At 48.2% G+C, this 15,192-nt stretch overlaps 2 protein-coding genes across 5 annotated transcripts in view; both read left to right on the top strand.

The window, feature by feature from the left end:
* The first annotated feature begins 19 nt into the window (after window positions 1-19).
* HARBI1 (harbinger transposase derived 1) lies at window positions 20-8,749 on the top strand. Of its 2 annotated transcripts, XR_009818917.1 has the most exons (4): window positions 20-168; window positions 557-1,290; window positions 1,857-2,308; window positions 7,134-8,749. XR_009818917.1 is itself a non-coding variant. In XM_061997991.1 (3 exons), the coding sequence occupies exons 2-3, from the start codon at window positions 621-623 to the stop codon at window positions 2,231-2,233; spliced, it is 1,047 nt and encodes a 348-aa protein (XP_061853975.1). In that variant the 5' UTR covers window positions 20-168; window positions 557-620; the 3' UTR covers window positions 2,234-8,749. The 2 variants fall into 2 exon arrangements, 1 of the variants encoding a protein (XP_061853975.1); XM_061997991.1 differs by having other exon boundaries at window positions 1,857-8,749.
* A 3,436-nt stretch (window positions 8,750-12,185) lies between these two features.
* Window positions 12,186-15,192, top strand: part of INO80 (INO80 complex ATPase subunit) — a 70,354-nt gene continuing 67,347 nt past the window's right edge. For 2 of the 3 annotated variants that reach the window (XM_061997985.1, XM_061997984.1), the window contains exon 1: window positions 12,186-12,539. The gene's annotated coding sequence lies outside the window, so the exon portion shown is untranslated. The remainder of the gene's footprint in view (window positions 12,540-15,192) is intronic. The other variant, XM_061997986.1, reaches the window with a different exon arrangement.

Here is a 15,192-nt window from a genome sequence, read left to right as displayed (position 1 = left end):
CCGCGGCGGGCGGCAGCGGAGGCAGCCGGGGCCGCGAGAAGAGGGGAAGCGCCCGCGGCCGCTCCCGACGGAAGCCGCTCGCTGTGGCGAATCTGCCGCGGGCAATGCGGGGGCCGTGGCGCGGGCCGGAGCCGGCGGGCAGCGCGGCCCCGCAGGGCGCGGGATCAGGTGAGGGTCGGGCCGGCGGGCGCGGGGCTGCGCTGCCTCTCGGTGCGCGGGGGCGGGCGGCAGGGACGGGGCCCACCCGACGCCAGCGGGGCGGGCTATCTGCCATCCCGGGTCCGAACGCGGCCGGGCTGCCGTGAGGCAGCAGCACCCCTGCTCCTCGCGGGAAGTAAATTGCTGCCAGCGCCAGGTCCCCCTCCGGCGTGGCAGGGCTGGAGAGCCCTCAGCTCCGCAGAGAGCCATCCTGCTTCGACACCCGTGTACTCAAGCAGATATAAGGAAGTAAAAAAGATTCGCAGGGTAACCTGAGTAAAAGGAAAATGGCAACGGGAACTGAAGGGCTGACCAGTAGAAACTGTTCCGAGCCTCCTTTCCCCTTTGTTTTCTGCAGGTAAAGACTCTGGGAAGGCTCGGTGACAGAGGAGCCCCAGGGGAACCCCTCCCAGCCGTTAGCCATGGCTGTACCTATCGCGGTCCTTGACTGCGACCTCCTGCTCTATGGCCGCGGACACAGGACTTTGGATCGCTTCAAGCTGGAGGATGTCACGGATGAGTATCTGGTGTCCATGTACGGCTTTCCCCGGCAGTTCATTTACTACCTGGTGGATCTCCTGGGAGCCAGCCTCTCTCGCCCTACGCAGCGCTCCAGGGCCATCAGCCCCGAGACGCAGATACTCGCCGCATTGGGTTTCTATACCTCCGGCTCCTTCCAGACTCGCATGGGGGATGCCATTGGCATCAGTCAGGCCTCCATGAGCCGCTGCGTTGCCAATGTAACCGAGGCGTTGGTGGAAAGAGCCTCGCAGTTTATTCACTTCCCTGAGGATGAAGCTGCTGTACAGAACCTGAAGGATGACTTTTATGGGCTGGCAGGCATGCCGGGAGTGCTGGGGGTGGTTGACTGCACCCACGTGGCAATCAAAGCACCGAATGCTGAGGACCTGTCCTACGTGAACAGAAAAGGTCTCCATTCTCTGAACTGCCTGATGGTGTGTGATGCCAGAGGAGTCCTCCTGAGTGCAGAGACGCACTGGCCAGGCAGCCTGGCTGACTGCACGGTGTTACAACAGGCAGCCCTTACGAGCCAGTTTGAAACTGAGCTGCATAAAGACGGCTGGCTCCTCGGTAAGTCAAGTTTTCTGCAGGTCTGTTATCTCTCACCTCCTTCTTGAGTCTAGAGCCTTGGTGCACAAGTGCTACGTTTACTTTTGGTTGCTTTCCTGTCAATTCCTTGAGATGCAGTTGGGACAATCCGTCCCTTGGAAGTCTAGAACAGTGGCTTCCCATCTGTGTTTTATGCAGTTGGGTTATTGGATGTATTAGCTTAGATTCATTCTGTTAAGACCTTCTTTTCAGTATCCTACACTTTTCTAAGCTGAATTATGTCATTTTCAATTCTTTGTAGGGTCCTGGTCTAGCTGTTTTTCACTGTATTATGTAGTAAATGAATTATCAAAACTCCTCCATGTTCTTCCAGGTTTCCCCTGGAAATTCCCTTTATTTCATTGCTTGTCACGTCTATAAACCCAAGTAACTGTTGCTCTTTCATGCTTTCTCCTGCCTTCTGTTTTAGCCAGAGAAATAAGTTATTGTGTGTCTGCAGAAGCAGAGAACCAAGGGCCAGGAGCTGAAACCTGTGGTTACCTGGAGGTGTGTAACCTGTCCTCCTCCTCCTTTTCCATTGCTGACAGGTGATAGCTCGTTCTTTCTCCGGACGTGGCTGATGACCCCTCTGCACATCCCCGAGACGCCCGCTGAGTATCGCTACAACATGGCTCATTCTGCCACACACAACGTCATCGAGCGGACGTTCAGAACCATTCGGTCTCGTTTCCGCTGCCTGGATGGGTCCAAAGGCACCCTGCAGTACTCTCCAGAGAAATCCAGCCACATCATCCTGGCCTGTTGCGTGCTTCATAACATCTCCCTGGAGCACGGGCTGGACGTGTGGTCGTCGCCAGCCACAGGACACATGGAACAACCTGAAGAAGAGTACGAGCAGATGGAATCAATGGACTCGGAAGCCTGTCGTATTCGACAGGAGCTGTTGCTTACTCATTTTAGTTAATGTTTTTGAGAGAGGGAAGGCTTCTAACGGTTCATCTGGGAAGATACACAGAGCAAATATGCCTCTTCCTCTTCTGTAAGTCTCTAAAAGACTAAGCAGATGATCAGGAGAGATTTTACTCTTTCCATTTCAGGTGGTGTTCTGGATTTCTCTCAGTCTCTCCAGAGAAGCAGTTTAATTGCTACATTTTTACTGTACATTTTACTTAGAGACTCCCTTTTCACCTGACTTAAGGGAACAACCACTAATGTGAGATCAGTGGAGAAACTTGGGAAATGGATGGTGAAATAGCTGTAAGCCTTGCCCTGTTTTGCAGAGCAACAATCCTGTTACACTTTGTAACCCAAACCACTTATGATTGATTGTTAAATGGTATTTCACACAAGTTAAACTTCCAGGTGGGTTTGTGTCCACCATGAGTTTTTGTCTGCAGGTATAAAGTCTTGCTGAATACCAGCTTGCAGTTTTGCACATCTCACAAAGGCCAGCGATGCCTCTGAAAGCTGATGGCTGTGTTCTGTGAGGGGTCTGGCTTTTTGCTGGGTACACACTAGTGCTGACATACACCGAGAAGCTCAAGAAGAGTTGAACATTTCTTCTTTCCCAAAGAGGTGTTTAATAGAGAAGATGTTTAAGCTATGGTTGGCTCAGCTCTTTAACAGCTACCAGGAAATGGGCTGGTGAACATGGGTCTAGTTCTCACTAGATACATCTGTCACAACAGAAGACTACTCATCTCTTTGGCTGCTGTAAAAGACAGGCCAAGGACCATCTCAGTCACAAAAATGGAACTGATTATGAGAGTTCTCCATTTAGATCAGGGCTGAGGCACAGAAAGGCAGCTCTACCATTGCTGGCAACGTACCTACTGAGTGGAAAAAGATGACTAGTGCACGCAGTTGTTGCTGGCACGAGAGCAGGAACTTTCCTGGCAATAGTCCCTCTCCAAAAGATGCAAGTGTTTCCAAGGATCTCTTGACAGCGGTCTGAGAAAATTGTGTTTCTTATTTTATCATTTACTGGACAGTAAATGAAACAGAAGTGGTAGGAAATGCAGAACACTGCAGAAATGTAGCTAATTAAAGTAGCAGTGTGACCCTCTGGCAAGGCAGGTGGGTCCTTTTAGAGGAAACCAGCCTGGATCATGCCCCACATTTGAAGAACAAGAAACTATGGGACACATTCTGAAGTGTTGGATGGAGATGTGGCATTAGCAATAGTTCTGCCAGGTTTGCAGTGGCAGTAAGCATTTACTGTCTTATAAGAAAACCAGGTGTGCTTTATGGTGTGCAAGCAAGATGTTTGCATAAGCTGTGATGAGAACTATAGAGCATGATGTACAGCAATATGAGGTGTAATTCTACCTTCTTGACACGCCTTCTCATGTGATGTCATGTGAAAAGTGCTCCTCCTCACTGTGGCAAACCCCTTGCTCCTTTTACCTAGGAAGAGGCATATAAGCATTGTTTTCTTTACAAAAAGGCTTTTTTTTAAGGTCAGAGTCACTGCCTGATGGCTCATCATATCTGACAGTCTATGCTAACAATACTGATCTTTAGACCTCAGCACCAGCAGCCACTGAATGAGCTGCGTGAGTGACGCTCAAGTCAAGTGAGGCTTAGACACGGTTTGGTACAAACACTGTCATGTAATAACAAGCCAGAGTTTCTCAACTTATGCTATGAATAGCTCTCAGCAGGTGCCAAGACCAGAGTGAACTCAAAGTCGAGGTGCTTCCTGGAATACATTTGCTGCTGGGTTTTGTCTTGCATCGGTCACTGTCACCTTTGGTAGAAGTTAATTGCAAAAATGATCCCATTGCTTATCAGTTTGGGTGAAAATTGCATCAGGTCACACCAGACAAACTCAATGCACTCCAGTTTACTTGCCCTTTCTCAAGTCAGATGTCAGTATCCCCCAGTTTACTTGGGAAATGGAACCTTCTCATCCAGAGAACAGTTTTCCCTAAGCAGCTTCCCTCAAAGCAATTCATCTAGGCTTTTCTCTTTTCCCTTGGGTTTAGACATTATTTAAATTTGACAGCTGATATTCACGTTTCTTTCCTGCTTTCTGGCTCCTCTCTGCTTTCACCTCATCCTGCCAGCTGCATTCTTAAATACTTTTGAGTTTGTGCACTGTCAGAGCTTTGACAAAGAAAGTCTACCCTGACTATGAAACACTAATAATGTTTGATAAATCTCCATCATATCTTGGAGAAGACTGTGACTGATTGTCCAAGGGATCAGAGTTTTCACTACTTGACTAAATTCCTTGTGAAACCCATCATCATCATCATCTCTTTTCAGTTTTCCCTTAAAATACTTCCTGGAAGGCTGTCCAGTTATGCTGCAGGCTGCCTTTTCTCCCTCCAACCCTGCATATTCCAACAAACCTCAAGCCCTAAACTTCCCCTGTCTGCATGTTTTGACTCTTGGCCGATTTATTGATGCAAAGTGCCTTAGCTTGTTTAAATTTTCCTCTCAATATCTCCCAGGGTCTCACTTCTCCAATACAGATGAGGTAGCAGATGATCTTGTACATGTGATCCACATGTAGGTCTGAGACATTGAATGCTTTTTTGATCATTTCTTAGGGTGCAAAAATAGGAGGAGGTGATGGAAGTAGGATGATAGGTGAATGACCGTGCAGGTCAGCAAGGGAGGAGGGGTTTGATGTGCTTTGGCAGAGACTCCCCTTCATCCTGTGACAAGATGCTGGTCTGTTTCCCTGCAACCCATGCAGGGGGATGGTGAAGTCTTGATCCACCTGCAGCTCATTAAAGACTCCATATCAGAGGGGACATCTGTACCCGGAGAAGCTAATAGCAACAACGTGGGGAGGAGGTGCTAGAGTAGAAAGTGCTTGGAGTTCTGCCAGCCAAGAAGGAGAAACCCAGGAGGAGTGCATGAGGAGCTGCAGCCCCAGGGAGGGATTCAGGCCAGACAGATTTGTGAAGGACTGTATCTATGTAGAAGAATTTGCTTGGCTTGTTTCCTTGTAAGCTTGTGGTTTCAGGATTTCCCATGAGCATTTCTTCTGTGGTGGAACAATGTTAAGACAGGTGAACAGGGAAGGTTAGGTTTATACAGATGCTCTCAAAAAAACATATAAATGTGACTTTGTGAAGCTATTAAAAATATGTTTCAAACTCCCACAGACCCATGCTGCTAGATGTCTTTGAGTCTTCTCACAAAACCTCCTTTGAATAGCTTATTGTTCCTCTTAAGAGAAGTGGGAATGAAGTGGTGTCTACTGAATAGTCCTTAAAATATAGTTAAAAAGCATAGAGAATTATGATTAGCAGCAGTCTTCTTGCTTGCTGCTTTCTTGTCCTCGTTCTCCCTGTTAAGAAAGCCTACATTCACACACACTTGAATATGCTCACCTTGGTAACAGATCCCTGTGTTAATCCCTTAAATATTCAATATTAGGTACAAGATTCATCAGATCTGAAGCCTGCTCAGAAAGGTGGTTTGGAGTTTTTTGTTTGTTTGTTTTATTCTATTGAGATACAGATGTAGATGATTGGAGCCTGATGGTCATAATGGGATATTTTTATATCAGTACCAGGAAATTTATTCTAATAAGTCACATTTCCCAGTGAAGTGTTCTTGACCTGAGACTGTCCTGTCATAGGATTAATCTTATGTGACATCTTTCAGTCAGAATGTTTACTAACTCTGGCTTGGTTTTTTTTTTTGATCCTGAGATGCTACCATTTTATATCATGTCATAATTCCCATTTCATTACAGTAAAGTTTCAGTGGATGTAACTGTTTTATGCATTGGTGAACTTGTAAAGTCACTTTCCAATTCCTGAAACTAATAGGTGAAACAGGATTGATTCAGTGTAAAGACTTAGAGATGTTTAAACTGCATGGTTCTTGAGCTCAGGTCAGGTACTTCATTCTTTGAACTCTTTCTCTCCTCTAAGCTGTTGCTGATCTTTGCCATGAACATCTGTTGAAGTTCTGCTGTCACCTTTAACCTTCAGAATAAATGTAAAACTTTATCTGAAATAAAGGCCCTTAAGCAAAATAAGCTCATTGTTGAATGGCTTGCAATGGCTGCAAAGCTGTCCTGCAGGAAAAGACCTGTGTCAATTGACAGCAGCTGAACATGAGGCAGCAGTGTGCCCAGGTGGCCAAGCAGGCCAAGGGCATCCTGGCTGTGTCAGACACAGTGTGGCAGCAGGGCCAGGGCAGGGATTGTGCCCCTGTACTTAGTGCTGGTGAGGCTGCAGCTCGAGTGCTGGGTTCAGTTCTGGGCCCCTCACAACAAGAAGGACACTGAGGGGCTGGAGCGTGTCCAGAGTCGGGCAGTGGAGCTGGGGAAGTGGCTGGAGCACAAGTGTGATGGGGAGCAGCTGAGGGAGCTGGGGGTGTTTAGTGTGGAGAAGAGGAGGCTGAGAGGAGAACAAGAGAAACTTCAGCTTTGTTCAGGACACTCTTTCAGAGAAGGTTTAACATTGCCAGAATGTGACAGCTGAACCATGTTTGTGGTTTTGTTTGGGTCTGCTCTAGCTAAAAGGAACCAGCAGGCAGGGCTGATAGCAATATTCAAAATAGTCAATGTCTTATATTATCAGCAAGTTCAATGTGGTTCTTTTTAAGGTGCATTAACTAGTCCTGATCAAATTTGGCTCTACACTGCTCTGGTGAAGGGATTTGTGTTTGGGTTTTGTTGGCTTTTTTAAGGAAGCAATTCTTCCTCCCAAACTCCTTCTATAACATCATAGGCTTGTGCACAGGTGGCCTGAGAAGTTGCAATCATTCAGTAGCACTGAAAGTAGAGATTGGTATTGGGATGTATGTTATAAACTGCAGAAGAATCTGATGCAAAGCTTTGCTATAATTTTTACTACTTAGATAACTGTTTTCATTTGCATTGGGATACACAGGAGAATCCTGACATACAGTCCTTGAGGCCCTTTCCAGCTCCTCTGCTTAAAGAACTTGCTCTGAAAGCTATGTACCTTCTGCTGCTCCACTCATCTCTAATGGATAACTTGATGTCTGACCCAACAGATGTAGTGCATGATCATTTAAGTCCTTGTCAGACTGGGTCTGGAGATCACCTCAGAAGCACAGAGGTAGGTATGTCCCTGCTTAGTGAATTGATCTAAGGCTGTGATAAGTAAACTCTGAAGGACCTAGCTACAGCAGCTTTCTTTTTCTACACCCTGCTTTATGCCATGTACCTTGTTTCCTGTGTGCAGCAGCAGAACTGATGGTGTCTCTACCTACCTAGCTGCATGTGTTGTAATTAGCACAAATCCACCTCAAGTTAGTATTGTGGATGGTCAGCTGCAGATGTTAAGGCACAAGCACATGTGCCTTCTATTAACTCTAACCTGAGCCTGAGAACCTCAAGGCTCAATAGGGGCTGTGTACATGTGAGGGAATGAATTGAGGCAGGCACTAGTGAAGTAGCTGGAGCTGACAGACTTGCTTTGTTTTGGTAAGAACACTTCATCCCCAAATCATGTTCTGTCTTTCTCTTATTCTGTCATCCTTACTGCTGAGCTGTTTTGCATATTCTGGCTCTCCCTGAGTAATGTTGTCCTTGTTGGCCAACCAGTTTTATTTCTCTAAAAGTATTTATTTTGTCTTCCTAATTTATTATCATATGTTATATTAAAAACAAAGCAAAACCCCAAGTCAAGCAGCACTTTTTTGTTACCTAGAACCAGTACTGTTGCATGTCCAGGCAGTGGCTCTTGTGTGGTGCACATTTCTGTAATTGCTTGTTTATTTTTGAAGCAGGGGGAGGGAATGAGATTTTTTTGTTTAAGGAGCTAGACTTCCTGCACTAATGGCCAGAACAGGTCCATGCAAACCAAACAAGCAATGGTATTGGTCTGGTTCTTTTTTGTCTTCTCAATGGTGTAATCTTAAGAGGGCTATGTAAGACATTGCTGGTATTAAATTTGGGTGAAAAACTTAATGCTCAAACATCCTCATTCATCACAATGAGTGAATTAACACGGTCAAATCCTGTTACCAATTCATTTTTGTAGTTCTAAGTGTCTTAAAATATTTATTAGGTAAAGAGAATGCAGGTCTGTTTTCATGGAAGGTCTTTTTCTTTGCTCTGGTTTAACAAAGCACTCAAGCACAGACTTGAACCTTTGGGAAGGACTTAAGGGCTCAGAGAAGTAAATCCCATTATTGAGGATTTAGGAGGAGATTAGATAACCACAAGAGGTCAGATGCTTCACAGATGGGAGAGGCCATATCTGAAAACTTTTTGTTTTTAGAAGAGAGCTGCCAAAAAAAAACGAGGTTGTTCATAGTTCATGGGAAAAAAAGAGCCTGACATCTGAATTTCCAATGTGAAATGCATGCAAAAGTAGGCATGGCACCAGAGAAAAGAACAGTCTGTTAAGAGGAAAAAGACTACAAGTTCAGTTTTGCATTGGGCTATTTGTAGAATTGTTTTTGGAAGTGGTACTCATGATGTTGCTGAAGCCAATCCTTTTGTGAATCTATTTATTCAATAAAATTATCCAAGGAATTCATCTGGTCCTGAGTATTTCAAATGGCATTTTGAAGATCTATTGAATGTCACATCTGATAACAACACTTCTGCAATTGCTTTAAATACCTTGTGCTGTAGATAGTGAAAATGGCCACTTTTACTATCATTTCACTGATAGTTTCTTTTGCTTCTACATCTTGCAAGAAGATCACACAAGGGAAAGTTTCTTGTACTTTATTTAAAATCTGCTTGCAATACTTATTTAAACTCTGAATATGGAGTTTGGTTTAATTCAATCTGACCTGTTACTTCAGTTTCTTCACCAAGCAGACAAAGCCAACAGGGAATCCTTTGCAAGTTGATGAGTTCATACATCTAATGTGTATAGCATTAATCACATCCAATTTATAAAGGCTTTGCTGGAATGCTCATTAAGTAACAGTAACATCTAGCCTTGGTCTATTCTGGTTTTGCTCACATTTCTCAACAATGTGGTTGGGACCAAAATGGAGCAGGGCTCTGAAACCAGACATCTAATGTACAAATATAAATGCTCCTCTAGGCTCATCCTTGAGCCCTGGCCAAGCTTTGGGTGGAATCCAACAGGTAGGGTGACACCAGATATTTCTGCACTTGAAATTTCAAGATATGTTTCCTCAATTGTATAAACCTGGACCCTCTTGCAGTGACTTTGGAAACCTCTCCTACAAGTGGATGCATAATCATAGGCAGGGGATGTATCAAGAGGGCAACTGAAAAGAATGTATGGAAGCAGTCAAAATTAATGAAGCACCAATTTTCCACAGGAAATTGGTACCAGAGACCCCCATAGACCCCTCCTCATTTAACACCATAAGGGATGCTCCCCAAATTGATTTCATACAAGTGTGATTTGAGCTTTGAGTTGAGTGACCATAGTAATGGGATGAATGATGTGAGAATCACATGCAAAGGGTTAAATGTGGCAGTGCCCACTTATTTCTTGTGCAGACCTGGGAGGAGGAGGCTGCAGGATCAGCCAGAAAAGCAGGGCAAGATAGTCCTGTTTTGGTTATAAATCATGGGATCAAGCAGAAAAACAGCTTCAAAACAGTTTCAGCGCAGCCATGGTGCCCAGGGCGAGATCTTGGTCTCATTAACTGTAACATGAATCTTCAAGTTGAAACAGTAATGAGCTAAAAGTGGCACATGCTAAACATATATAATGATGTTAAACATCACCTTCTATTGCATTTGTAGTAGGTAGGCAGGTATTTCTTGGAAACAATATGAATATTCATTTTCTTTGATGTATCTAAGGAGTGCTCTTTTGTTTCTTGGGGGTGTGTGTGTATGTTAGGAGAGATCCCACATGCACCCCAGTGCTGCAATAAACTGTTGTTGGCTTTCTACACGATGAAAATTAGTTTGGAGAGTGATTTGGTTAACACATCCAGTCCTAATAGCAGAGAGAAAATGGTGGCACATCAGCTAATGGAAGGAAGAGGAGGTAGGGTGTGAAATCAAGTCTGAGATGTAGGTGGTCTAGAGTCTCTGTGCAGGATACAAACTAAATGCTAAAGGCACCCATCTCAGTGAGAGACTGGACTGTGCTCTCAGCCTTTTCCAAGAAGTAAATCTCTGGCTGGTATTGCAACTGAATGAGGATTTCCAGACAGGGACTGGAGCTGCATCTGTGCCACAAGACTCCTTGAAGTAGCATAAACCCTCCTGGGTAAACCTGGCTGCAGCTTTCCCTTCTCTTTTGGGAACAGCATAAAGAAGAGAAAGAGATGGAATACAGTCATTGCTCATTAGTGCTGAGAATCACAATTTTCTTAAAGAAGCCCCAAAGAATTTATTTTAAATAAGCCATAAGGCTTTGTCCTGCTGCTCAGTGCCAGGTTGGCATTTTCCCAAGCTTGGCAGCAACACATGACAACATCATGTACGCTTTTCAACGTGACTGCTGGTTGTGGTTAGGGATGTATTGTACCAGGTTAAGGACAGATCTGCAGTGAAGCTTTACTGGGGCAGTAGCCATAGGCTGATTTTTAATCTCCTAGTAATTGTGGTACCTACCGTGTACTAGGTTGATACAGAACTTAGTCATGAGGTACTAATCTCTATCTCTAGGCAATAAGTAATCAGGCTTAATCAGTCACAATGATTTACCGTCTATGTCCTACTTAATGTATTGTTTGGGGAGATACAGCTATGCTCAAAAGCTCATGGCTCCATCACCCTTATCCTGCAGCCTTCTCACTATTAACTTTCAGGCTGGAGAGCAACTCTGCAGAGAGGAATGCAGGAGTCTTGGTTGATGACAAATTAACCATGAGCCAGCAATGTGCCCTCAGGGTCAATGGCATCCTGGAGTGTATTAAGCACAGTGTGTCCAGCAGGGTGAGCGAGGTTCTGCTCCCCCTCTACTCTGGCTTGGTGAGGCCTTATCTGGAGTTCTGGGCTCAAGAGAGACAGGGAACTTCTGAAGACTCCAGTACTGAGATGATCAGGGGGTTGAATCATCTCTCTGATGAGAAAAGGCTGTGAGACCTGGGCCTGTTTAGCCTGAAGGAGACTGAAGTGGGACCTTATAAATGCTTATAAACATGTAAACGGTGGGTGCCAGGAGAATGGGATAACACCTTTTTCTGTAGGGTCCAGTGACAGGACAAGGTGTAATGGACGTGAGCTGGAACACAAAAAGTTCCATGTAAACACAAGGAGAAACTTGTTTGGTGTTGAGGTGAGGGAGCCCTGGCCCAGGCTGCCCAGGGAGGGTGTGGAGGCTCCTGCTCTGGAGGTTCCCAACCCCACCTGGACACGTTCCTGTGTCCCCTGACGGAGTGGAAAGTGCTTTAGCAGGGGCTTGGGCTGGAGATGCCTTCCACCCCCCACCATTTGGTGACTGCGCCTCACCGCGAGCTCCGGCGATGCGGCGAGACGCCCGCAGCCCCGCCGCCCGCACCCCGTCTTTGCCCGTGCTGCCGTTAACCGAAACGGCGCCCGGTTCTCGCGCCGGCTGCACCTCAACGCTGCCTTCCGCCGCGGGGTCGGCTGCGCCGGGCTGTTCCGTGCTGGACACACGCTGCGTTCCGCGCGGTACGGAGGGGAAGCCTCGCGGGGCGGCTAGGGCCGGGGTCGGGCCCGGGTCGGGGCCGCCGCCAGCCTCGGCCGCCACAGCCCAGCTCGTCCCGCCGCCCTTCCGGCGGCTCAAGGGCGAGGCCGCGTCACTTCCGGCCCTCACCCACCTCCCCGCGCCAGCATCGCGAGAGCCTGCCCCGCCTCACGCGAGAATCGCGAGCTCAGCCGGCCGCTTTGGCCGAGTCCCTTCGGCAATTTCCGTCAGCGCCAGACTCTACCAATCGCGGAGAGGAGCGCATCGATGTGCGCGGGCCCCCCGCGGGTTGCGTGTGGGGACGGCACCCGCAGTGTGGGCGCGGGGGGGCGCGCTGCGGCTGCGGCGAGGCGAGCGGGGCGGCGGGGCCGAGGCGCGGGGCCTGGGCGGCGGGGAGGCATGCGGGGTTCGATTGTTCAGGCCTGGCCATGGCGCCTCTCCTCCCCCCCGCCATGGCTCCCCGTGTCCCTGCTCCTCTCCTCTCAGTGAGCGAAAGTGGCCGCCGCCGCCGTCCCAGCGCCCGCAGCCGCCGCCTCCTCCTCAGCAGCAGCGCGGGCGCCATCTTGGCGAGGCAGGAGTCGAGAGCGCCCCGCGTCAGGACACAGGCAGCACCGGCCCCGGTAACGCAGGGCGAGAGGCCGGGTGCAGCGAGCGGGGGAGCGAGCCCCGGAGACACCCCCAGCCCCCCGCCGCCGCCGCCGCGGCGCAGCCGGGCCCGCAACCGAGGTGAGCCACCGCCGCGACCGCGCAAGGACACGCCGGGCTGGCACTACCAGAGGCGATCGCGGGGCCCCGCCGGGGCAAGGCCGCGGCTTCGCACCCCCCCCCCCCCACCGCCCGGCCCTGCGAGGCAGCGGCCGCAGCAGCCGGGCCTCTTCTTAAAGGGACAGGCCCCTTCCCCGGATGCGCCCCGATACAGCGGCGCAGGAGCCGCGGCTTCCCCGTGCGGAGCGGCCGATGGACACCCCCCCGCTCCTCAGTGCCCGGGGGGGGGAAGGGGGGGGACACGCAGCGGCGGCACCGGGCGGGGGGAGGGGCGGCGGCAGCGCCGCGCACCTGCGGGCGCACGTGCGCGCGGGGGGCGGTGGCGCGTGCGCGGCGAGGCCCGGGAGGGGGGCAAGAGAGAGGCGGCGGAGAGGGGAGCGCGCCCGGGCCGGACCGGACACCGGCGCCGTGTCACGGGCAGCGCAACGGCCGTCGGGAGCGCGGCGCCGGCACCTCCCGCCCGGAGGGTGTCGGCGCCGCGTGGGGCGATCGGCAGCGCCCGCCCCGCCGCTCCCCGCTCGGAGGCACAGGGGGAGATGTCAGACGTGCGGCTGCCGTCGGGCAGGGCGGGCGCGGGGCGCGGGCAGCGCCGGGTGCGTACGTACCGGCCGCATGATGCAACGCAGCCGCTAACGCGCGGAGGCTTCAGCGCGGTGCGCGCTTCTTGCCGGCAGCGCCGGGCTGCGCGCAGGCCTGCGGGTGGCTGAAGCCCGGAACAGCCGCCGGCAGCCCAGGGAAGGTGCTGCGTGCCAAGTCCCTGTCCTTGCTGATGAGCGGTGCCTGTTAAGTGTACATAAAGCTTAGCGCAACGTTACCTTTGCACCGGTGGACGTGCACGCTAGGAAATACCTCTTTAAAGCCACGGAATAAAGTCTGATCCCGTTCTACTCCCAGTGCGTTGCCTACTGCAGTTTGTGATTCGTCTTATTTAGCCTTATGCATCCTTTTTGTTACCCTGTTGCTGATCTCCTGGGGTAGGTTTCCCTCTCCACGGTGTTGCATATGGTTATACATTCCTTTAGATTATTTTTCTCATTGCATTCAGGAAACAGCAGAAGTCAGGTTCCTCTTTCGTACTGAAACATCTTTATGTGCGTTGTTAGATTTGCAGTTTCTTTTCCTAAGAACAAACCTCTATGGATTTCATAGAACACAAGTGATAGGCCTGTATGAGACCAACACTCGTCCTTTTTTTCTGAGTGAAGCAGAAGTGTTTGGTTTGTGTTGTCATTCCTTTAATGTGTAGGTATAAGAGCGCCTCATGACATTTGGAGTCTGGTGAAATAATGAGGGCAAAGTACAAAATACAGGACAGTAGCATGAACCTCTTCCCAGCGTTTAAAGACATTCTTTATGAAGTCCATCTCTTGCTTGTATATCATTGAAATTGCTTAAGATACTGCCTTGTGCTTCTGACTGTTCAAATGAGCGAGTTTAGCTCCTTTTGGGTATAACACAATCTGTAAACTAATAAGCGTGTGATTTGACAGGCCAAGGTGCACCCTAAGGATTGTTTTAGATGGCATGAAATAAAAAATGGTCCCCTTGGAGCTTTTTGGGACATAGTTCCCTTATCATGGTCTTGGGTGGAGGGAGTAAAACCCAAGCAAAACCAGTTTGTGTTCTGTGTACACAGAGAGAGGAGGAGTGAAGCAACGGCAGTGTGTGTGGGGGTAACGGTTATTGTTGTTGCATTGAGCAGAGTGTATGGATAGGTGGATGCGTCATCAGAGGTCTGCATAAATACTGGTAACTGCCCTTTTGGGACAAGATTTAGCTCTAGTTGAACAATTAAAGAGGTTTGTTTTTCTGACAGTCATTTTTCTGCTACTTTAATCATGGAAGCAGAGCTGTGACGTGCCAACTTTGGTGTATATGTTTCTGATATTTTTATATATTGTATAGCTTTTTAAAAAATCAAAGTAGTAAATTAGGCCCTACCTGTGAGTGTTATTTTGGCAATTGGAGAATTCAGAGACTGTGCCCTCCTGGCTACTCCTCTCTCTATTTAAAAGCAATTGAAAGGTTGAACAGAGATGAATGAAATGCTGTCTCATTCCTTGGAGAACGATATAAAGCCTTACTTACAAAAGCAAAATAGCAATGTAAAGTACTGTATATAGGACAGTATCCAGTTTTAATTAGATTTCATTACTCAGAAAAGCAATTAGAATTGCTTCTTTTTCATTTCAAACTGAAATGGTATGAGCTCATGCTTTAGTTCTATATACACATCTTTTATTCATTCAACTTGAGTTTAGTGGAGGCTGAGGGCTTTAGGTTCATATGAAATAACCTATCTGTTTTTTTTTAAAGCAGTTATCTCTTCTATATCAGAGTTATATTTAAGTCACTGCTATAAAAAAGTCTCTGGGGATTCTGATTTGCTTTAAGATCTGACATATAGTGTACTCTGGAAAATGGTTGTTGGTATAACTATATCAAAGCAAGTTAAGTGGGAGAGGGGAAAGAGGAGAATGTAATCTTCCTCCAAACAAAACACCTCTTCAGGTTTTTTATGCCACTACATTTGTCTGTATTAGAGATTATATGCTTATAAAGAAATATGTCAAAAGTATGCCTACAATAATACTATAGTAATGCAAGTTTTCTG

The sequence above is a fragment of the Colius striatus genome, chromosome 6 (assembly GCF_028858725.1).
Source record: "Colius striatus isolate bColStr4 chromosome 6, bColStr4.1.hap1, whole genome shotgun sequence".
Taxonomy (NCBI): domain Eukaryota; kingdom Metazoa; phylum Chordata; class Aves; order Coliiformes; family Coliidae; genus Colius; species Colius striatus.
This window is presented reverse-complemented; position numbering and strand designations above follow the sequence as displayed.